The sequence below is a fragment of the Motacilla alba genome, chromosome Z (assembly GCF_015832195.1).
Source record: "Motacilla alba alba isolate MOTALB_02 chromosome Z, Motacilla_alba_V1.0_pri, whole genome shotgun sequence".
Classification (NCBI taxonomy): Eukaryota; Metazoa; Chordata; class Aves; order Passeriformes; family Motacillidae; genus Motacilla; species Motacilla alba.
In genome coordinates, this window is record NC_052046.1 from 25,976,540 (window position 1) to 26,000,309 (window position 23,770).

The following is a 23,770-nucleotide window of genomic DNA, read 5'->3' on the forward strand; positions in this document are numbered from 1 at the left end:
AAAAGGTGGGTTTTTTTTGGTCACATTTTAAACAGGTGCTATCAATGTTACATATGCCACAGTTCCAGGATTGCTCTCCTTAAGTAATCAGACAGAGGGGACCTTGGCTGAACCAGGAGCTGATTATGTAGCTGTTTCTGACTCAGTGATTTTGAAAGAAGGAGAAACATCAGCTGCCATAAATGTTACTATTCTTGAGGTAAATTCTATACCCTTTCACTTCATACTTATTGGTATGACAGTTGAAAAGGAATATTGTGGAACCTGAATCTTGCATGCTGTATTATTTGAAGATACCAGTTTCATGGTAATTTAGAAAGACTGCTTTGGTCATTAATGGCAAAATCACAGAAAGACAAATAATAGCAGAAGACATTGCTACTTATAGTTATGTGAAATTTACCTCTCTCATTATGGCTTTATTTTCTCATATTCAGATCAGTGTCATTCATTGCTTGCTACAGGCTCTTACTTTATCAGTGGTTGCTATTTGTGCCTTCAGAATTAAGCAGAAATCTATTCATATCTAATTCAGTGTCACTGCAGTATTTTCCATTAAATGTAATGTTTTGCTTCATAATTTACATTTTATGTAAAAATGTTCCAGGAAAATGGAAACATAAATTAATTCTAATGTTGCTATAAGGTTACAGACTTCTAGTGTGTTGTTTTTTGAAAAAATCTGTGATTGTTTCTTAAAGAAAATGAAAAGAGAATATCCTGGATTTGTGTTTTGTAGGATGATGTACCAGAAGTACAAGAATTCTTCTTGGTTAATTTAACTTCAGTGGAACTTATCATGAACCATTCAACTTCCTCCCTACCTAAGCTGGGTAAAACAACTTACAAACCATTATAATTAATTTTATTTTTATATCAATTGAACTCACATTATATTACTCTGGCATATAATTATTCTGCTTGCTACTTCCCAAATAAGCCAAAATGAGACAAGGTATTCTGCAAGAAACATTGTAGAACATCAAATGTAGTCATTATTACACTGGTTTCTTACTTTTTAAAGCTCTTTAAAAATTATAAGACAATTTTCACAGAGGAGTTATTTAGTAATTACCGGTTGGAGAACACAGTTATCTCAAAAGTTGTGTTGGCAAGCTGTTAATGTGATTTTAATTTCCAAGTAAATTACAGAAACAAATATGTACAAAGAATTCCTTCAAGTAGTTCCTTTGTTCACTCTTTCAAAAGTATCTTTTTATTATTTTTTATCAGATTTACTTTTAGGAGTCATGATCTACTGTGTTCCTACTCTACCACAGAATTTCATTAATAGCTTGCTTATTGAGTTCTTTCTGCTGCTGAACTCAGTAGCACAGCTGCCATTGGCTTTAAAGATAATTGGGTTATCCTGTGACACCAGTGATAATTATGCTGATTATTTCTAACATCTTCTATGACTCTTTTTCCCTTTCTTTGCATGCGTATTGAAGTGACACAATTAATTCATTACAGACTGAAAGGTAACTTGCAAGACTGATTGCTGTTGTATAGACATTGAGCTGTGATTAGTTGAGTCTAAAATTTAAAACATAGAAAGAGTAACATTGAAGTATGAAGAATTTCCTGATTTTAATTTTTCTGAGTGCCATATAATCTTAACTTCTGCCATAAGTGGTTAGCAGTCTGAGTATGACCATTTGACTCTGATGTACTTAGGAAGATCAGATAATAGTTTTAATCCGTGAGGCAAAATTTTGTCCTCGTTATAAAATGTCACAATTAATTCTGTTGCCAGACTTTTTTCTGATCTTGTTTTCCCTTTTTGTGTATTTTCTTTGTTATGATGGAGAATTCAAATTCTTGTTGGTGTAGTACATTTGTTTAGGGTTTAGCAATCCCATATTCCATAGAAAACCTTTAATATAATTCTAGGTATCTAATATCAAAAGTGATGGGTGTCCTGCACATGATACTGATACGCAGTTAAATTGTACTCATCTGGAATATATCATAAATACTGTCCCTGTCTTAGCCATGTGCATGCAATATGTGATGTTGGTCTGGGATGTCTGTGACATACAGTTAAACACATGGAACTTAAGTGATCTTTATTTCTGATCTGAGACTTCATGGATATGGAACAGAAGCAGGAAATATAAAGAACAGTTCTGTTTTCTTTCATGCTGTTCTTGCTCCATCCCATCATCTAGAACAGGTGGAAGAGAAGGCCCAACTCTAATACAAAAGTGCAAGGACTTAAGAAAAAGAAAAATGTTTGATAGTTGAAAATGATGAAAAATAAATAAATGAACTTAGTGGACAGAAGAAAGAATTAAGATAGGGTAAAATGGCAGGAGGTCATCAGGAGAGAGGAGAGATGCCAGATACGAAATAAGAAGTCTGATGTTGAAGGCAAAGTATTATAGATCTTGAGTGAGTTGATCAGACTATGACATCATGAGGGAAAACATCAGTTAGGAATCTGAGGGGTTTATATGCACTGTAATCCCTATGGATTTCTAAATGTTTCTGCTGTCTGTATAGAGGTGTAACAGCTGCTGTTCATGTTCATCACTATCTCATAGTGTCAGGTTTGAATTCAAGGCAGTGATCTTTTATTAAGTTTTATCGGATTTCATAGAAATCTCTCTGATGAATCTAAAAATAGTATACTTAAAACACATTTAGTGGAGTCAATTTATTTTGTAGAAATTGTCAGTCTTAATTTCTTTTTAATTTTTAATAAAATTAAATTGACGTAAATTGAGGTATTCATGTGATGCTGTTTAAACAAAATAAGGCATTATTTTCTCAGAAGAATCAAGTTCTGACTGTCAAGTTCTGGTCTGTAAAATTAGTGAAAATTGCTGGCATTAATCTATTATTCCGTATTTTCACAGGGCAATTCATGCAATAATCTTGCAAAGTTATTGTGAATATACATCTGTTTTTATGTATTAATAGAATCTTACAATACATAAACTAACTAAAAGGAAATTAATAATTCTTTTTTTATAGCAGAATCTGTGGTGTGTACCATTAAGATTTATTATCAGGCACCGAAACATTATTATGAGATTATATACTGGATCATTTATTATTCTTTTTTACTCATTTTTTCCTCCAATATTCAGAATAGCACTGTCTGCAAAACATTAAATATCATCATAAGAAAAACAGACAGTGAATTAAGACTTGATGAATTAAGACTTGATGAAAAATCTTGCTTTTGTCATTTTCTGCTTTTTCTGTGCCATGAGTTTTCTTCAATTTTTTTTTTTTTTAATACATTAGATGTAATGGTGGTAATTCAAGGCCCAATGTTGCAGTTCTAATAGTAAGCTAGTAAGGACAGATTTTCTTCAAGCCTTTTCAAGTATCCTGTTCACTTCATTTTCTCCTCCACATTTTGGAAATGGAAAATTTTTTTTTCTTCTACAAAATTAGTAAAGATAGAAAGAAATGCTTCTGTTATTCCTGAAAATAATGAAAATTAACTCTATTGTTTTTACATACTTGTCTTTCTGATTTTCCTTTTAGATGTGGAAGGTTTAGCTTCTCAAATTATTATTGATGCTAATGATGGAGTAAGCGGAGTAGTTGAATGGGAAAGTACCAAGTAAGTCTTGTCACCTTGAAGAACTCCCTATGGGAGTTAAAGATTAGTGTTGCCCAACTATTTTCATTTCCAGTTAACAGTAAAACTCCTATTAACAATAGATCTTTGAGCTGGCAACATATTATTCAGTTCAATGGAACTGGAAAGATAGTGCCCACACTAGAAACCAACATTTACAGTATATTTACTCAGAAATCTCATGCTGCCATGTATTTATTTTCACTATTGTCCTTTGGTATTGTGGACTTCCATCACTCCCTCAAGCCTCCATCCAGTGCCCCAGCGTCTGCATCCATGTAAGCATGCACATTGACATCTCCCAAATCTTTTTCTCTGATTTCCAGGAGCTAGGAAAAAGGCATCCATGCTCATAGACAGGCTTAATCTAATTCAAGTCCATTTTGATAAGAAAAAAAAAAGGTATAATGGTTGCATTAGACAAGTGGTAATGATGCTTTACTGTAATAGTGACTTTTTCTTAAAAGGTAGAGGGGATGATTTTAAGTGAAAATATATAAATTATCTACCATCTTATTAAAAGAACATGCTCAGTGAGCACTGAGAATTTGTCTTGGTTTTTGTTTTAGTTTTGAAGTTAATGAAACTCATGGGAATCTGACCATAATGGCATACCGAAACAAAGGATCTTATGGAAATGTGTCTGTGTTTTTTTATACCCAAAATTTGGAGGCTCAACTGGGTTTGGATTTTAATGTGGTCTCAAGGGTAAGAAGCAAATTTTAAATCTAGTAGTTTTCATTTCTTCAACTTCCTCAAAAGAACATCATCTCATTTATTCTGCAGAATGGTCACTAGTACAGCTAGATCTCTCAACTTCTTTCAGTTGCTCTGATCATCTGCATAGAGATAGATTCAGTCATCTTATTTTAGTCTTTCTTGCTTAGTACTAAAGCATTTTTAAATATAAGACACATTTTAAACTTTGAAACATCTATTTCAAATAGAATTTTGCTTAGACAAGAGAATATAAGATTTCATGTAAATTTAAATATTTTTTGCAAAAGGACTTTCAAAGTGAATTGTTCTTGTTTGTCCTCACTCTACAATGTGCTAAACTATTTAACTGTTTTGCTTCTTTTTCAGTCAATTTATAAGGGACATAGAAATGACTCTTCTTGCCTCTTCTTTCCTCCTTAATTTAAGGCAATTCTGTTTAACCTCAGTTTAAAATTTCTGTATGCATTATCAGCTATTGAATATTCAATGCTTTCTGTGTTTCAATGCTAGACTCTTTTTTTTGCTGATGGAGAAAAGAATAAATCTGTTGTTGTTGTGATTTGTGATGATGATATTCCTGAAGGTGTTGAGAAGTTCCAGTTAATTTTAACGAATCCCTCATTTGGCCTGGAATTAGGGAAGAATACAACAGGTAAAACTTAGTTTTGATGTTCTCATTCTTCAGAATTATATCTCAGTCACATTAATTTCATTCTTCTGAATAATCATGTTTTAGAAAACACCAGTGTAAATTATGGTAAATTATAAATCTCATTTGGAAAATTCTTAAACATCACTGTGAAAAATGTAAAACCAACAAAATAATATGTAAAATAAGGAATCAGAAAGCGCTAAAGCTGGATGTTTTAATAAGAGAGTCTGGATTCTTCCTTTCTAGAAATCTTCCTAGATAAAGCAAAATACTTATATATTCTGTTAAGTAGTATCAGGGATATAAAATGATACAATTATATTAAAGAAACAATGGATTTTTGTATGTATTTGTTTATCTGTATATGTGTACAATTATATTTTACAATTTTAATTAAAACACATTTCTATTACTTATTTTTCAAAAGCCACAATCACTATTTTTGCTAATGATGATGGACATGGAATTTTGTCATTCAATAACAGTGATCACTTCTTCCTAAGAGAGCAAACAGCTCTCCATCTGATGGAAAGTGTTGCAGTATTAAATATTATTAGAGAACCTCCTCAGGGAATATTTGGAACAGTGTCTCTTCAGTATCTTGTAAGTGAAATTAATTCTTCAGAGCCATCAGTGGATTTGACCCCTTCTCAAGGATACATTGTGCTGGAAGAGGGAGTCAGATTTAAGGTAATATAGCAGTTATAACACAAAAAGTGAAGAAGGCTTTTTTTTTAAATAATTTTAAACATTTCAGCAATGTTTGTGTTTTTTCATGTATTAATTTTTTTCTTATGTTTTCCTTAATTCTCAGAATAAACTGAGCTGTGGGAGTGCAGAAAAATTGAATATGCTTTTCTGTAGAGATTTCTTTCTTTATAATAGTTCAGATAAACTGAAAACAATATAATGGGTATATAGTATGATGTGTGTACAGGATAATTTATTTATATGTGTTTAGTATGTAGCTGAAAGATAAACTTTGACATGCAGTCATAATTTTCTACTGTAAATAATTACGGTGTAATTAAAAATACTATTCCTTTACGTGATCTGAACTGAAGAGAGTATGCTGCAGCAAGTGAAAAGGTGAACAGTTTTCAGAGTTTTAGAAATTGAAAATTACTTATTTTTCTGGCAGTATTAATCCCACTTCTTCAGTACTGTCCCCACAAGAATTTCAGCTAGAAAATGAGCTATCTTAAGTGTATCAATAACAGGTTAGTATATCATGGTAGGGGGTGTGGAATCTGAAACAAACCTTTCTGGAAATGCTGGTTTTCAGTTTCTGAACCTAAAATGCATTTGACACCTCAGTGATGTCCAGTTTAGCAGATCTGTGAGGCGTAGGGGGTAAAAGATTTCTCAATACAATCTTTAAATATGGTTTATTGAAGAAGTAAATAGAGATCTAAAATGTTGTAAGCTCTATTTTAATTCCAGATCTATCATCACTAAATAATTTTTCTAAGGCAAAGCTACATGTACTACTGTAACTTTCACCTCTTTGGGTAACCACCTTGACTGAGCTGTGATTAGGTGGCTGTATGGGGACTCTGTTACCAAGGAATGTGTGGAGTAAGCACGAAACAAAAGTATGAAAAAAGGATCAAAACCTGTTACATTTCAAAGAATCTTAAATAAATGTAAAGAGGGGAAGGGAAAAAATAAGAAGAACGTGGCTATGCTCGTGCTAGTGTTGCACTAATGGAGGCCACCAGAGGGATTACTTTAGAACCCCAACCTGAACTATTTAGGCCTTAATCCTGCCTTTTCCAGTTCAAGAGCTGCTGTCGTGCTGCCCTGCTGTCCAGAGCTGTACAGAGAAAGAACAGAAACAGCAGCATGGCTTGAATAACATTGTCTTTGTTAGCTGTCAAGTCTCAGCAGTTTTCTATGTTTGTTTCTTGTCAGACACTGCATATTTCTGCAATCTTGGATGAAGAACCAGAATTGGATGAGCACTTTATTGTCACCCTGTTCAATCCAACTGGAGGAGCCAGACTAGGCACCAGAGTGAACACTATGATTACAATATTACAGAACCAGGCTCCATTGGGGTTTTTCAGCATCTACCCAGTTACAAATAGGTACTGAACCTTGATTTAATTAAAAAGAAGGTTTTTTTTCATATTCATAGAGATGGTTTCCCTTTAAAAAAATTTATGAATCCAGTTGTAAAATTTATGATTTTAAAAATGACACTATTTGTCAAATATCATTACTGCTATATGGAAGAGCAGAAAAACACCTAAAATGGACTATTAGTCATTAGAAATGTTGATTTCTCTGTGCATTTTTCCTTGAAACAGTACTTATTAGTCTCCAAATATTTCACTAAGAGTAATCAATATTACAAATTCCAAACCATACACCAGTGTCCCAGGAATCAGAAATTTTCTAATTTACCTATTTATTTAAGCTTGTGTAAGATACATCCTAATTCAGGGCTTTTTTTTCAGAACCAAATGAGCCAATCTTACTTGGACAAGCTCAAGAAGTGGCCCTTGAGAATCTCATGAGGTTTAACAAGACCAAGTGCAAAGTGCTGCACCTGGCTCAGAGCAACCCCCAGTCCAGGCTGGGGGATGAACAGATCGAGAGCTGCCCTGCCCTGAAGGACATGGGGGTGCTGGTGAGGGGCTGAACATGAGCCAACCATGGGCACTTACGGCCCAGAAAGCCAAATGCATCCTGGGCTGCATCCAAAGCCCTGTGGGCAGCTTTGGAGGGAGGGGATTCTGCCCCTCTGCCCCACTCTGGTGAAACCCCACCTGCATGCAAGGCTGCCTCCAGCTCTAGGGTCCTCAGCACGGGAAGGACATGGAGCTGTTGGAGCAAGACCAGAGGAGGTCACTCAGTTGATCAGAGGGATGGAGCACCTCTGCTCTGAGGAAATGCTGAGAGAATTGGGATTGTTCAGCCAGGAGAAGAGGCGGCTTTGGGCTGACCCAATTGCAGCCTTCCAGTACCTAAAGGAAGCCTATCTGAAAGTTGGAGAGGGACTTTTGGCAAGGGCACGTAGTGACAAGAGGGAATGGCTTAAAACTGAGAGACAGTAGGTTTAGATTAAATATCAGGAAGAAATTCTTTACTGTGAGGGTGGTGAGGCACTGGCAAGAGAAGCTGTGGATGCCACATCCACAGTAGGTGTTCAAGGTCAGGTTCAATGGAGCTCTGAGCAACCTGGTCCAGTGGAGGCTGTCCCTGCTTATGGCAGGAGGGCTGGAACTAGATGATCTTTAAGGTTCTTTCAACCCAAACCATTCTATGATTATATTAGTCTATTATACAGAATGAGGTTTTCGGAAATCATTCAGCTTTACCCATACATTTGTGTGTTAGATTTCAGACTGGTTTAAGATTTTGTTGAATTTTCCATGATCTTGTCAAAGTCTTGTGTGAAGAAACATTGGGCAACCTTAATTAGTATTAGCCCACCACAGAGCAAATCCAGTATTTTCTTTTCATTGCATATTCTGTGCTGAAAATGTACAGTAAGAATTCTATTTTTATACTGTAAAAATAATGCTTGTTAAAATTTATTTTCACAATTCTCAAATTTAGGACAAATATCTTCACAGTTGAAGAAGCGAACACTACAGTTTATTTGAAAGTTTCACGGAGTAATGGGCTCAACGTATCTGTGAGTGTTGAGTGGGAGACATTGTCGGATACTGCATTTGGCATCAGTACGTTCACTTTATCAAGAGCATCTGTTGCTGTTTTCAGAGTGAAGATAGCTACAGAGTAACCAAACATACAGGAGATATAACTTTGGAATGAAAATTCACTTATAATATTCCTATGATATCAAAATTTATCAGATAAAAGATCTTAGCTGCTTAAGAGTCAGTTTGTCATCAGCCACTGCTGCCATAGTTTCAACAATCTGTATTGCTCTTCCTGTTGCTTAAATATTTTCACAAGGCCTTTGATTTATAAATTTGTTCTTTACTACTCGTAATTCTAGATTTTTCTAAATATAAAAGACACTATTTTCTGTAAGTGTTGAATGACTAGGTGGTTTAAGAATCTTATTGCCATGACTACTTCTTATGATGAGAGAGAAAATGAGCATAAACACATTTTTAGTTTCTTTGTCACTTTTTTATTTTTTCTTATCTAGTTAATTTTCTCACTACCTAAATTCCAAACTGAGTCACTCTGAATCACACTCGAATTGCCTGTGTGTTGTATTGCACATGGATTCTTACATCTATGTGTCTTCCATATGTAATAGTAATATGTGAGAAATTAATTTAACTTTAACTTAATTTAACTCTCAGTACAACCTCAGTGCTACACCTTTTCCATGCATTTACATGCACTTATACCAACTATTTAGAAACAACTCGGAATATAGATTAGGTATTTAGATCATGGTGCTAAAAATTTCAAGATTGTGGGTTTGACCATTGTATGAGCCACTCACTTAAGAGCTGGACTTGATAATCCTTGTTAGTCCATTTCAACTCAGAATGTTCTGTGATTTCTGATATTAGATTTGGTTATCACAAATAAATAATGAAAATGATGTTGTAAAAGACCGTAAAGATAAATACTTTTTTCTTATACTGTATTGCAGGGGATAGTATCAGTGTTTTGTCTGTCGTGCAAAGCTTTGTGGAAGAGTCAGCAGCTAGCTGGTGTTTCTTTGCATTGGAAAAAAACCTGTATGGTGTGCTGTTGCGTTCACCTCCAGCTGTATTTTCTACTCTCTACCAGTGGAAAGGAGTTTTTGTTGCCATCGAGGTAAATGCTTGCTTACAGACACCAACCATGCTGCTTAATAAAACCTTGATGTTTCAGTTCTACGTTTTTGTTCCTCTCTCAGAATTTCACTATGTGGAATCCTAAAAGCTGTGTGTCTTTCCAAATCCATGCCTCTCCCTACCTTGTGATTACTCATGGAGGAAGCAGACAGGGAGCTTCCAACAGCAGTGTATATGCATTCATGCCTGGACGCAAACTGTTGAAGGTAAATCTGTGTTACTTAAAAATTCATTAAATAATGGGATTAGAAAGGACTTTGTGAGGCCCTTCCGTTCCCCCATGTTTTGGGAAAAAGGATTCTGTTTTCAGTTTGGCAACTGTGCACTCTGCATAAGTCAGTGATGTAAGTTATTGTCCTGGCTTAGGCCAGGGCAGTGTTAATTTTGCAGTAGCCAGGAGGGGGTATGTCTGGAGCCCGGAGGTTATTCTATACCAGCTCATGTCATTTTCTGGGGACGGGGGAAAGGGGCCCTCCTGGGGGTTAGGGTAGTGTGGGCACAGTTCCCCTATTGTGCATAGTGAGCATTTTCACATGAGAATTTTGCCTCTCTTGTACCCTCTGCTATTGTTATTGTTGCTTTTACCGTTAATTTTCTTATCACATTGCTGTTTGCAGTAAATTGTCCTTCTCTCAACCTGTGATCTTCACCTTTTGTGCTTCCAATTCTCCTCTCCATCTGACTTCAGGGGGGAAAAGCAAGAGGCAGTATGGTTTGGAGTGTTTCAGTAGGAACACTAAACTGAGAAATACCATTCCTAAACCATGACAGTTATTACAACTTTTTGTTTAATGTTTTTTATAGTCATATTTTGAGGGAGAGATAAAATTACCTTGGAAGTGAAGAAAGAAATCATGGAGTAAGGAAGTCATAGAGCATTTTCTTAACAATGTACTACAACTAATATTAATTTTGTAAAATGACCCATATATATTTTTAAAACTATAAAATTGCACCTATGACAATTTGTACACATTATTTTATATATATTTTATGTGTTTACAGTTTTTAAAAAATATGTGTGCATATGTATAAACTTGAACTGATTTCCAAATACCTTTTTGCCATATTTTCCTTGTAGCTACAGACCCTCTCTATTTTGGATACCACACTTGTCAAACATTTTGCTGTGGATGAAGAAGACTATTTGGTTTTTGTGAGTGATACCACTGGTTTTAGTTCCATTCAGGTTAGAACACACTTGTCTTCATGGCTTTGATGTAGATGGTTTGATTAGTTTTCAGTTTGAAATATGAAGGAAATATAGATAAAAAAGCAAGTGTATATTCCTGAAAAATTTGTTATGTTTCTATTCTAGATTTATAAGACATAAAATTCTAGACCTGTATGACTGTAACAACACTCCTTACATTAACATGTAATGTAGACTTGGTTTGGTTATAGTGCTACTGTCATTTCTGTTTTGAAGTCTATTACTATTAGTATTATAGTTAAATAACTATAGGAATAGAAATAGCTTCTGACCATAAACCAGTTCATCTGAAGAACAGGCACAGGCGCTTTCAGTAAGGTAGTTACTTATAGTTGCTTATCAGTGTGCTTCCACCATAATGTAGGATCCACTATAGAAATGAAGAATTTAGTTAATTACAGGTCTCTCCAATTTTTTATCAATACACTTAATTTCTTTTTTCTTAGTGCTTGTTATAAATACATAATAAAATACATATCCTATTTTTGCAGGTTTTCCAGTGGAATAAAGATATATTTGTGCTGCATCATCAACTCCCACTTTACAAAGCTCTGAACATTGCCTTGTTTCCCCGAGGAGGCATTATGTACTTACTAGTTTCTTTGTCAAATACCAGCCAGAGTGTACTCTTGTACCAATGGCTGAATAATGAGTTTAGGAATCTTTGTCAGTTACCAGCAAAAGAAATAAAACATATGGAGGCCTGGACTTCTGGATCTGATATATATTTAATTGTTGCAAAAGGTATTTTAGCAGAAAACAAACACTGAGTTTGATAAGTATATGCTAGCTAGCTTGTTTGATAGCAAAGGTATTTGGAATAAAAGGGGTTTAGATAGAGATTAAAATATTACTAGTGGATGACAATTTGCTGAAAAGGATCTTACCAAAATAATCTCTGTTTTGTCCTTCAGAAAATGAAAGCATTGTGTATGTTCTTAAATATTTATGAAGCTAATGAAATATTTTCCCAATAACAATAGGGAATAATAACTCTATTCACCTAGCTGCTAATGGCACCCTTTCTAAGCTTTTCTGAGCTTTGTTATATGCAAAGAGCATTGTTCAGCAAAGTACCTTTTTATTACAAGTATGACACTTTAGACATTGTTTTATGTCTGCATTCCTGTAGCCCTTTAAAAGTGTATATTGCAGTCCATAGGTTTCTTTGCACTTGACTGTTGTCTGCTGGGTTTTTTAGTGTTCTTATATGTGAATGTGTGCAGAAAACCCCTTAAATTATGTCATGGAATAAATCATCTAATGGGAAATCATGCTATGGAGTTATGCAAGTAAAAAGGAAGATACAATCACTGGTCTCACTTTGTAATTAAAGCTGTCAATCTCTGCCTTTGAATGGCCACCAGTGTGTGATTTATTTAACAGGTAGCAATATAATGTAGGTTTTGTAATTTTTCCCCCTTTGTAGAAACTGGAAATTCTGAAATTTTCATATGGGAGACAGGGCAGTCTACCTTCAGACACTTTCAGTCTCTTCCAGTCTCTGCTGTAAGAAACATCCATGTTTTCATGCCTCCTTCAGGTTTAGGTAAGATTTTGTTTATAGTACTGGAATTGAAGAAATATATGCATTCAATTTTCATATTATTTGTAAGATTTTTAAGAGATACTTTTAAAAATTGAGCTGCCAAGGAAATTTCTGATATTAAAAGAAATGTTAAATATATCACTGAATATTTCTTTTTTTCTCTTCCTTCTTAATGTAGTTCACATCCTCCTCTCTGGTAAGGACACCACACCACTGTACTCCTGGAACTCGGAAGGGAACCAGTTCTCTCTGATGTTGGAAGCCCCATATGCAGATCATATAACTTTCACTACTGCATGGTCTCTGAACTCCAGCAAAAGTTTGATTGCTCTTTCCGTTGAGTCCAGCTCCCAGATTTATGAGCTGACAACTATCTCCAACCAATCAGATTTTATACCTAGGTAGGTTTTTTTGGTTAATCTCCCAGCTCTTGCATTCCTTTTTCTGTGGTAGTCTTTTTGTTAGAGTGGAGACTGCTATAGACGCCTCTGTGTGATGTGTTTATTAACACTAAAGAGAATTTTTCACAGGTAGCCTTAGGATAACCTGAAGCCAAACTTCTCACAATTTGCCTTAAAATATGTAATAAAAGGACTTGTAGTTAAATTGGATATTGAAGCTTTTATTTAGGATAAATTAAATTACATTACATTAATAAGAAATATCAGTTACTATATGTTCTATTGTAATTAAGAAAAAAACCAAACCCAACACTAACCCCACAACCTTTAAACCTCATTGACTTACTCAGAAATATAAACAACAATTTCAGTGTCAAAAATGCTCTTCAAATTTTCAGTAGTGCTTTCATAGTTTATTAATCATATCCTCAGTTTATAATTACTTGGTGTGTTTGTTTGTATGCTAGTTCAGGTGAATTGATATTTGAGCCTGGGGACGTGGAAGCTGTGATAGCAGTCAATATCCTGGATGACATCATTCCAGAGGAGGAAGAATGTTTTCAAGTGCGTCTGAAAAACCCTAAAGGAGGTGCAGAAATTGGTGTCCACAGTTTCGTTAACATAATTATTTCTCCCAATGATAATGCCTATGGAGTCATTGCCTTTGCCCAGGTAAAACTTTTAAGGTAAATCATTAAAATATGTATATATAATTTCTGAATAACAGAAACAAAAATACTAAAATTGCATGTGACAGATTCTTTTTCTAAAGTCTTGTAGCAACCTGAGACTGAATGGCTTTGACTTCCGTTTAACATTGTTACTTGGTTATATAGATGACAGGTAATAGAACTCAGTTCCAGTCTGTCCCTGTTATGGGGTTTTTATAATCCCCTTACATTTAGAATAACCCATTATTTTATCAGTTTTATTTTGCAGCAACCTAAAAAATTAGTTATCAGATGGCATGTATGATATCATCATAGTCTTTATTGATTGGTTAATCAAGGGAATTAGGTAAAGATTATTTTCCTCTAAAATAGTTATGCCACAGGATGAGCCCATCAGCCTGAACAAAATAAAAACTTTGGAGAAAATGTCAGACTAAAGGTATTATTTGGAGTTGTTGATTCTTAAATTATCAAATATTTTAGAAGTTATGTAAACAGATATGTTACTAAATGCATAATGAAGATATAAAACATAGAAGAATCATCACTGAAATGAAACATTTTATCTGGACTTGTGTGAGGCTGATGAATATTAGTAAAGTAACAACAGTAAAAATATGTCTGTCTTGAAAGTCTACATGTTTATCTGCTTCACATGATTTGGACATAAAATAATGTACCAAAAAAAAAAAACTAACAAAAACTGTTGAATTTTTGCCTTAGGATGAAGAGGTCTGACATTTCAAATTCTTGTGTTTATGAAATTTGGACCTGTTGAATATTAAGTTATAAATATTTAATCAATAGACTTGCATTTAGCTGCTTAATAGTAGAATAATTTATTGGAGCCCAATGTCTCTGTTCCCCTTTGAATATCCTATCCCCTAAAGAAACTTCTATTTTTAAGAAAAAAATGCTTTGGTTCTGCTGCTGTGTGTTTTCCAGAGTTCTTTATTTAAGCAAATTGAAGAAATGGAACAGGACAGCTTGATCACCCTGAATATCGAACGTTTAATAGGAACATATGGACGAGTTACAGTAGAGTGGATCACTAATGGGAGCATAAGTGATGTATTTCCAGCTTCAGGAATGGTATTTAATAATATCACTATAATTGGGGAGGCACTGACTGTATTGTCTCAGACAATAGAAAAAGATGTACTGGGTGAGAAGGACGGTACATGTTAGATTGCCCCAGTTTTCTGTTAATCCCTGCTTCCTGGCCCTTTCCTGTGATTCAAAAGTTTTGTGCTTCTGGCTGGCACAAAATACAGCAGTATCACCTTTACACTTCTAGAATATGATATTGCGATGCTGTCCAGGCACAGAAGATGTGTATCTGTAATACCCTATTCCCATCTTCCTTTCTTCCTGCTGTGAGATTCAGTTACTATGTCAAACTGTTTGCATAGGTGGGAATCTGGGAATGTTTGCTCTTTGTCCTGACCTTGTCAATACAGTGGAGAACTTAAGTGGCCCAGCAGAATATGACAAGTCCCAGTTTTCTATGTTTCTGCGACTTTTAGATTCCCAGCCTATGTTAAAACCCAGTTTGTCCTGTGGCCAACGTTCTTTATATGCTTTAAGACTGGCAGAAGCCAGTTTCTGTAAATCAAAGTCCTCCACCTTCTGACTGTCTGTAGCAGACACAAAGCCCAAAAAACAGTGAAGAGAACAATAAATGAACTGGAAATCAAGGGTGCCAAAAGAATCATACTGAAATTGTTAGAGTACTCCTTGAGCATTCAGCTACATACCATATGAGTACACTGCATATCTTTGCATGCAAGAAGAGTCAGAAAGATAATATTAAGTGGAAATTTCTGTTTGTCCTACACATTATGTGTAGACTAAGTGTTTCTAGACACATCTTCCTTGTTGAGAAACACCTAATCAAGTGGCAGGCCCTTTGAATTGAAAAATAAGAATATAGATAGACAAAGCATGTATCAATAATTTTATCTGAAGAAGAAGAAAAAAAAAAGTTGAGTAGCCATTTTTTCACATAGCAATGATTTTAAGAGCTATATGTTCATTTTTTTTTGACAGGGATATATGTGGTGTGTTGACTTTACCTGTCTAAAAACCCCCAATGATTTCTCTCTTACTCCCCATCTCAGCAGGATGAGGAGAAAGTGAGGTGAAATATCTTGAGATAAAGCTGTTTAATAAGCAAAGAAAAAGCCATTGTCTCCCTGGATTTCTTCAAGGTTTTTGATACAGCTTGGTGTGGCCTTCTTCTAAATAAACCAATGTGTTATTGCTGCTCCCAGGGAATGGTGGTAAATAGCTCCTTTTCAAACTGGCAACCTGTCACAAGTGTGGTCTGCAGGGATCAATACTGGGCCCAACAGTGTTTAATATCTTCATAAGTGATGTAGATAATGAGATCAGGTGTACTCTGATGAAGTTTGATGATGATACCAAACTAAGTGAGGAAGTGGACTCTTTGTAGAGCCACCTAGCAGGAAGACCTGGGTAGGCTGGAAGATTCATCAGGAACAAATGTTGCTCTATGGAAAATATAATCCAGGAGTGCAGCACCCACTGGCACCTATCCTGACTGGGGCTTAGCTCCAGGGAAAGGGACCTGGGGATTCTGCTGGGTCAATAAGCTCAATAAGTGAACATTGAGGCAATCCACCAGAATGTTTCTGGGTTGCATCAACAAGGCCACTCCCAGCAGAGATAAAGCAGTCATTAGCCCACTCTACTGAGCATTTTTTGGGCTACAGCTGGAATTTGGTCCAGTTTTGGTCCCCCTTATGGAAGATAGACATGGGCAGGCTGGTAGGGGTTCAGAGCTGGCCACACATGTGGTCAGAGGACAGGGAAGCCTGTCATGTGAGGAAAGGCTGAGAGAACTGTTCAGCCTTAAGAGAAGAAGGTTATGGGGAGACCTTATGTTCAGACCGGGTGTCAGTATTTAAAAGGCGGCGACAACAGAGAATACTTTTTACAAGGTGTCCCGTTGAAAAGACAAGGGGTAATGGATGCAAGTTACTCCTGGGGAGATTCTCATTGGCCATAAGAGGAAAATTTTTCACCATGAGAACAATCATCCATTGGAATAACATTCCCAGAAAAGTTGTGGACTCCCTCAAACTGGCACTTCTAAGATTGAGCTGGAGAGGATACTGGACCATCTTGGTTAGACTGTGGTACTGCCAAGAAAGATTGGGCCAGATAATCCTTGTGGTCCCTTCCAACCTTGTATGATTCTGTAAGATATGTATATGTCTATGCAGATGCATATTATAACTGATAGAGTTTACATAATAAAATTCTAGGTTTACTAACACTGAAAAGAAATTTGACATTTTTCCCCCCTTCCCTCTAAAACTTTAGGTTACATTTTCAGAAGGCCAGGCCCTGTCCACAATCACCCTGACAATTCTCGCAGACAGTGTTGCAGAACTTTCAGAGGCAGTGGAAATCATACTCACCCATGTTACCACTGTGGATGTTCAAGATAGCACAAAAGGAGCTGTCATTGATCCCAAAAGGGCAAGAGCTGTGCTTAGCATTTTACCCAGTGACTCTCCACATGGTGTCATTGAATGGCACATGGAGTCTCTCTTTGTTAAAATCACAGAGCCAGAAGGTAAGTCTGTTTCTTGATTCTTAGGAAAGAATGTGTTTTTTCAAAGTCAGCATTGTTGAAGCTATAACACTGGTTACATAAATGTATACATATACATACATATATACATATATGTATATATCATATATATAGATATATCAGCAGTTTTTATTAAAGTTTTTTATGTATCAACAGTATTTTATTATTTATAGCATAAATATCCCTTAAAATATATAATATGCTGTATTTCACATTGCATACATCAATATTCTTCAGCCATTCTTGTTTGAGAGGTAAATTGCAAATCACTAATGCATAAAATACTTCTGTTTATATAAAAAGCAGAAGTTGCCCATTTAATGGGATTGCTATATTGTTGAAAATAATTTACATAGAAAGACTTTCCTTTTGAAGTGGCTCAAAAAGGGAAGTTCTTTGCTTAGAGGCCTAGGAGAAGGAAGGAAGCAGAGCAGGAGTCAATTCTACTTCACAAAAAAAGGTGGTATTTTTCTGCTTGCAGTTGCATGTTTGATTTGGTTTTCCTTCCAGGCACGAGTTGAAAAACATGTCCCTGAAAGTTGGTCGGAGGAGAACTGCTATGATGCTCAGGCTTCCTCCCTCTCTCCTGGCTCAGGGAGGTAGCTGGCATTTTTGGGGCTCTTCCTGCAGCTACCTGATGGGCTATTCATACTTTAACAACCCAGTTAGAATTTTCTAACAATTTAATATTCTGTCCATATTAAAAAATTAGATATACAAAAATTAGATATACAAAAATATTTTTTCCATCAGAGTATATTATCACTGGTAAAATATTCTAACATGTTTTATTTTCAGGTGAATTGGTGTTGCCACTTTATTAGCACCTGGAAGTAATGTAAAGGGGTTGTGTTGATTTCTTACACATTATAAACATTTATACTTTGAAGTTAGGATTCAAGGAAGGTTCCTAGCTTCCACTGGTTGCATAGGTTGTTTTTTTTTTCCAATCTTTAACTATTGTACTTTTAATTAATCATTCACAAGTTCTGTCTGTGAAATAATACCTGGTTACAGTAACTGGTTTGAAGTGCAAGCCTGTTTTCATTTTATCTGTTTCTATTTCTCCAATCATAAATGCACCACTTTTAGCCATATTATATGTTTCATTATTTACTGGATAAAATTACAAATCTGCTTTCCCAAGAGGATGCTGAGCCTGACTGATACAAGTCTATTCAACTTCTTCAATATTTGAGTTAAGGAAATGACATTTACAGCCAGAATGACTGCCCTCAATACCACTTTCTGTGTGAGAATCAATAGTGATGTCCTAGACATGAAAGGCCAGGCAAATTATTGAGATAGAAGTTTTGAAGGATAACTGGACAAAATAAAAGGATAAAAACTGTGGATAAAAATGTTGAAGTAAAAATTTGTGTAACACACATATAAAACTGTAGATATTTAATATCTTATTCTTCTTCTAGATCTAGATCAGTTTTTCAATCAGTTTTTCAATCTTCAGATATAGGTACTGTTACAGGTACTGTACTGTGTGTTCACACCACTTGTGTGTGCTCATCTGCTTAAGCCCTAGAATTCTCCAAGGACTGTTGTGTCACTGAGCAGAACTGAAGTGGGCTCGAGCAAGCAGCTCCAGTAATTAGCTGAGCTGAAAATCAAGCAGACCAAGGGCTAAAATATGGCTTCCATAGGGCTCATCCTAGTCTCAGTTCTCTTCAACATCTTCATGAATGAATGTAGCATGAAGGGGAGTGCATCAGAGACAGAGATGACACACACATACCTAAAGTCCATGTGGCAACAGAGAGAGTTTATTGTTTGAACTCCTCTTTATAAAGGGACTTCGAAATGCCCCAGTCTAGATAGCTCTTTGGTCTGATCTTTCAATGCTGCCCAGCTCCCAGACAAGTGAGATGTCTGCTGCTTAGGATGGAAGGTAATTGATTGAGGTTCCTGTCTGTCAACCCAGGGACCAGTTTATAGAACTGGCTGGGTTTCTTATTTGTATACAAATTAACTGCCCAGTACAAGCCAGCTTGTACTGTGATACACTATGAGAAACTACTTGGATCCAGGACTCGTGGGAATACTAAGTTTGCTGACAACATTTAATTGGGAGGAGCTCCTTTGAGGGCAGAGAGGCCCTGAAGAAAGACCTCAACAAATTAAAAAGACCTTGACAAATTACAGCACTGGACAATCACCAATTGTATGAAGTTTAACAAGGGAAAGTAACAGATTCTGCACCTGGGATGGGGCAGCCCTTGATGGATGGACAGTCTGAGGAATGAGATGCTGGAAAGCAGCACCATGGAAGGGGACCTGGGGATCCTGGTCTGTGACAAGTTGATCATGAGTCAGCAGTGCCCTGGAAGCCAGGAGGGTCAAGTGTGTCTTGGGGAGCATCAGGCGCAGCATCATCAGCTGGGCAAGGGAGGGGATTTTCCCACTCTGCTCTGCACTGAGGCAGCCTCACGTCGAGTGCTGGGAGCAGTTTTTGTCACTTCAATATAAGAAAGACATTAAACTATTAGACAGTGTGCAGAGGAGGGCCATGAGGGTGGTGAAGGCCTTGAGGAGAAGTCATATGAGGAATGGCTGAGGTTATTCGGTCTGTTTAGCCTGGACAGGAGGATACTGAGGGAAGTTACATCTTCTTCATGAGGGGAAGAGGAGAGGCAGACACTGATTGCAGGACTTAAGTAAATTGCATGAAGCTGAGTTCAGGCAGATTTAGGTTGGATAGCAGGAAAAAGTTTTTTACCCAGAGCACGGCTGAGCACCAGTCGGGCGCTCAGGGAAGTGGTTGCATCGCCAAGCTAGACAGAGTTCAAGAAGTATTTGAACAATTCTCTCAGTACCATGGTGTGATTCTTGGAGTGTCCTGTGCAGGGCCAGGTGATGGATTCTGATGATCCTGATGGGTCCCTTCCAACTCAGCATATTCTATGATTGTAAAACAATTCTATCTTGAATTTTTTCTATCTCCTTACTATAGGGCAGGAGAATTCAACTACTGTTACTCTACAAATTGTTCGAGAACAAGGATTTGTTGGAGATCTTGCAGTTCAGTTGAGCACTGCGCCAAACTTTGACCTCCCCCCCTCCAATCGAGCAACAGAAAATGAGGATTATATACTGGAAAAGAAAATAGTAATTATGGCAGAGAATGCTACAACAACTTCTGTCATAGTCACTGTTTTGCCTGTGAGTAGCCTAACTATTTCTTGAGCTATTAATATGTTTTAAGGAAATGAAAACGGTGCTGATTTTATACTAGTAGTATGACCTAACATTTTAGAAATGGCTTTGCTGGGACTCTTGCAGCCATCTCTTCCAAACAAAACTTGCATACTCAAATTTGGGAATGAGCCAAATTTTTTGTTTGATTATAATCCCAAAATGTATAATATTTATTATATTCCTATAATAATGAAAAAGATTATGTATATTCATTAACTATATTTAGAATGGAGATACTGATTTTCAAGTCATGGCTTGGTTTCTGAGATCCAGCTGAATTTCTCATAGGTAGCAGTAACAGGTGACAGCCAGCACTGCTTTCCACTGTTCTTGCAGATCTGGAATCTGACTTGTCAGCTTTGATTTCAAAATCTCAGCAAAAGTATCTTTTCATCTTTCATATGGTATGAAGCCAGGGATTGGTTATATGGTCCCAAATACTGAAAAATTTTGAACAGTAGACAACCTACAAGTAATCAACTGTATTATATTGCTATGTATCATTAAAAAAAAAAAAAGTAATTTAAATTTTTTTTCAGGATGACATTCCAGAATTACAGGAAGGTTTTATAATCAATATTACTGGTGTGCAGCTGATCACTTCGTCTGAAGGACAGCCAAGTGTGAAGAGGCTTGGATTAGAAATGGCTGAAGTAACAATTGAAGAAAATGATGATGCCAGAGGAATATTTAATTTTAATGTTACAAAGGTAAATAAGTCTGAATGAAAAACATGTAAAGTGTTTTTCGAGCAAGACAGTCTGATTTCTCAGATGACTTCTGAAAGTGTTCTAGTTGGTTTTATGATACTAAATTGTTCTGGATAAAATGGCCAGATATCAGACAAACAATTCTTTCTTTAGAGGTTTGTCAGAATAATACATAAAATTTATTATGGAGCTGGCATTGCTGAAACCAATGTCATAAAAAGGGATGTCAAGAGGTTATCTAATCCAGATTTTTGCTCATAGCAAGGTCAATGCTAAGGTCAGACCATTTTACAAGTATTTCTTCACTTATTTTTAGCTGCCAGTCAACTTGGAAAAAAACCAGTTTGTTGAGACACTGCAGTTTCTTTTTAAATGTACAGGGTATCACTGGAGCTGTTTCTGGTTATGAGGTACCACCACCACAGAATGTACTGAAACTCCCAGTTGTTCGACAGGCTGGGAGGTTTGGGTCAGCAACTCTGTACTGGGAAGCCATTGTTTCAACTGCCAGCTTTGAAGACTTCACACCATCATCTGGAAACCTTACATTTGCAGATGGGCAGGTATTCACTTGCTGAAAGTTCTTCTGACTTTGGGTTACCAGCTTAAGATTTTTTTGTGTTTTCCTCTAGCAGAATTTTCACTGAAAACCTGTTATTTATGGTGTTATGTATATGAATGATGCTCCCATCTTCAGTTTTTTAACATGGAAAACCAGAGTATTCAAAACCATTGACCAAATAGGCTTGTCTGTCTTTGATACTTTGGCAAGTGAGGACATAATTTCTTATAATAAACCCTGTTACACTGAAAATTTGTAGAGAAATCCATCTTCACTATAAATTCTCAAAATAAACCTATATCTTTTCTTATCGATGTTCTACACATAGTTTTAAATTTCATGCTGCACCTGAGAATACTTATTGTACACAAGGGATTTTGATTTTAAGTGAATATAAGTGATCTTTGGCAAAGGGAAGGATATACATAGTATGCCAAATTTTGACTGAATATTGACAATATTGTCAACATTCACTTTCTACTGAGTACCAAAGCAGAGCATTCTGCTGGTTTTAACAAACAAAATTTACACTGATAAATGTAAAAACAACTACTGAAATTAAATCTTCTTATTATAAATACACAAGCATAAGAAGAAAAATAAACAGGTGAGCATTGTGTATCTATTACTAGATACAATTTGCCTATTTCAATTTTTTTTCAAACAATTCACAAAATATTATAAATGAAGTTTTATTGCTTTTTCTTTCCTTTTTAACATTTCTACAGGCTACAGGAGAAATAGAAATTACAATCATAGATGACAGTGAAGTTGAATTCCTTGAGATATTCAAAATTGCCCTGGTGAGAGTAACAGGTGGTGCAAGACTTGGGAATGACACCCTGGTAACTGTCGCTATTCCACCAAATGATTCTCCTGTTGGGGTGTTCAGGTTTGAAGAAAAGAATGTGAGTTTGATTTAGGCTGCACTCATTTCTGCTTCAGTTGGAGTGGGTTTGTGTCACTAGCATATAGCTGATTTTTGTAAGCCTTTACTGCAGTGGAAGACGTGATTTCATTGAAATTATATTAGTGCTTGTCTTCATCTAGCTGTGTAGGATGGTAGTAACAGTGAAAGTGCTGCTGCATAAATACAGATTTCTGCATGACTTAATCGATTTAATTCACTATAATAACAATTCAGGACATCCTAGGTAGATTTTTGATGGTCTGTATAATAATCTGCATTACTGAAAGTAAAATTTGGAAAGAAATTACAAAGCATATCTCAGTTCTTGCAGTGCTTCTGCTCTCCCTTTTGCTGGTACTGGGCCTGCTGGTGACATTGTCTGTAATTGTTTTGGATCATAGTGCATACAGAAATCACTTGAATGACTAGTCCTTGCTGACAGAATTCAACACTCTCCTTACACCTGGTACATTCCTGTCCATTTTCACTCTTATTGTTGAGAATTGTCATGGATAATGTTTTCCATTGTTTATCTTAAACATCTATCCATGTAATTTGACATTATCAATGCAGATTTTGACTTTTTTCAATACAGCCTTTCTCATGTTCTCCTTCTCTTTCTCCATCAGGTAACTGTGAAGGAACCTGAGACACCTGATGACTCTGCTGCAATTGTTTTGCTCAATGTACGTCGAAGTCAGGGAGGAAGAGGAGCAGTTACAGTGTTATGGATTCTTGAGGAAGCAGCCAGATATGATCTGACCCCTCTAAATGGTACCCTTCATTTCAGTGAGGTATTGCAATAACTTATTTATTATTAGATTTATAAATACTTCCTTCTACTGGTGTGTGTTTGTATGGTTGTTGTACTTGTTGATAGAAGTACTAGGTTACTAAGTATTACACACTAGAAAAAGGTCAGTTTGAACTGGTGGGGTTAGAAATGTTCAGGCTTCTTTCAAGATGTAATGGAAAGCTGACATGCTCTTTTAATGCTGCGTAATGTAACCATCATGAAGGTAGCTCTTAAAATCTCCACTGTTTTTACTATTAAGGAAGAGGAACTGAAACCTACCGAATGAAAATAATGATTACAGAAACACTTATTCCACTAAAGTGACAAGCATCTTAAAAATTAAATTTGCATTGAAAGGGTGAGAAAGAAAAATGAATGCTC

General features: G+C 36.0%; 1 protein-coding gene across 14 annotated transcripts in view; it reads left to right on the forward strand.

The window, feature by feature from the left end:
- ADGRV1 (adhesion G protein-coupled receptor V1) overlaps positions 1 to 23,770 on the forward strand; it is a 245,452-nt gene that overhangs the window by 71,398 nt on the left and 150,284 nt on the right. For 11 of the 14 annotated variants that reach the window (XR_005255429.1, XM_038125098.1, XM_038125089.1 and 8 more), the window contains 23 exons: positions 36 to 199; positions 740 to 833; positions 1,452 to 1,481; positions 3,502 to 3,580; positions 4,168 to 4,306; positions 4,829 to 4,970; positions 5,398 to 5,660; positions 6,885 to 7,060; positions 8,538 to 8,662; positions 9,559 to 9,725; positions 9,808 to 9,951; positions 10,827 to 10,934; positions 11,450 to 11,702; positions 12,388 to 12,507; positions 12,686 to 12,908; positions 13,376 to 13,580; positions 14,525 to 14,671; positions 16,928 to 17,183; positions 20,167 to 20,375; positions 20,951 to 21,121; positions 21,502 to 21,684; positions 22,412 to 22,591; positions 23,223 to 23,387. Coding sequence is in view for 13 of the 14 variants with exons in the window: in XM_038125098.1 (XP_037981026.1) it covers positions 36 to 199; positions 740 to 833; positions 1,452 to 1,481; positions 3,502 to 3,580; positions 4,168 to 4,306; positions 4,829 to 4,970; positions 5,398 to 5,660; positions 6,885 to 7,060; positions 8,538 to 8,662; positions 9,559 to 9,725; positions 9,808 to 9,951; positions 10,827 to 10,934; positions 11,450 to 11,702; positions 12,388 to 12,507; positions 12,686 to 12,908; positions 13,376 to 13,580; positions 14,525 to 14,671; positions 16,928 to 17,183; positions 20,167 to 20,375; positions 20,951 to 21,121; positions 21,502 to 21,684; positions 22,412 to 22,591; positions 23,223 to 23,387 (3,743 nt within the window). In the remaining variant the exon portion in view is untranslated. The remainder of the gene's footprint in view (positions 1 to 35; positions 200 to 739; positions 834 to 1,451; positions 1,482 to 3,501; positions 3,581 to 4,167; positions 4,307 to 4,828; positions 4,971 to 5,397; positions 5,661 to 6,884; positions 7,061 to 8,537; positions 8,663 to 9,558; positions 9,726 to 9,807; positions 9,952 to 10,826; positions 10,935 to 11,449; positions 11,703 to 12,387; positions 12,508 to 12,685; positions 12,909 to 13,375; positions 13,581 to 14,524; positions 14,672 to 16,927; positions 17,184 to 20,166; positions 20,376 to 20,950; positions 21,122 to 21,501; positions 21,685 to 22,411; positions 22,592 to 23,222; positions 23,388 to 23,770) is intronic. The other 3 variants (XM_038125090.1, XM_038125092.1, XM_038125093.1) reach the window with 2 other exon arrangements.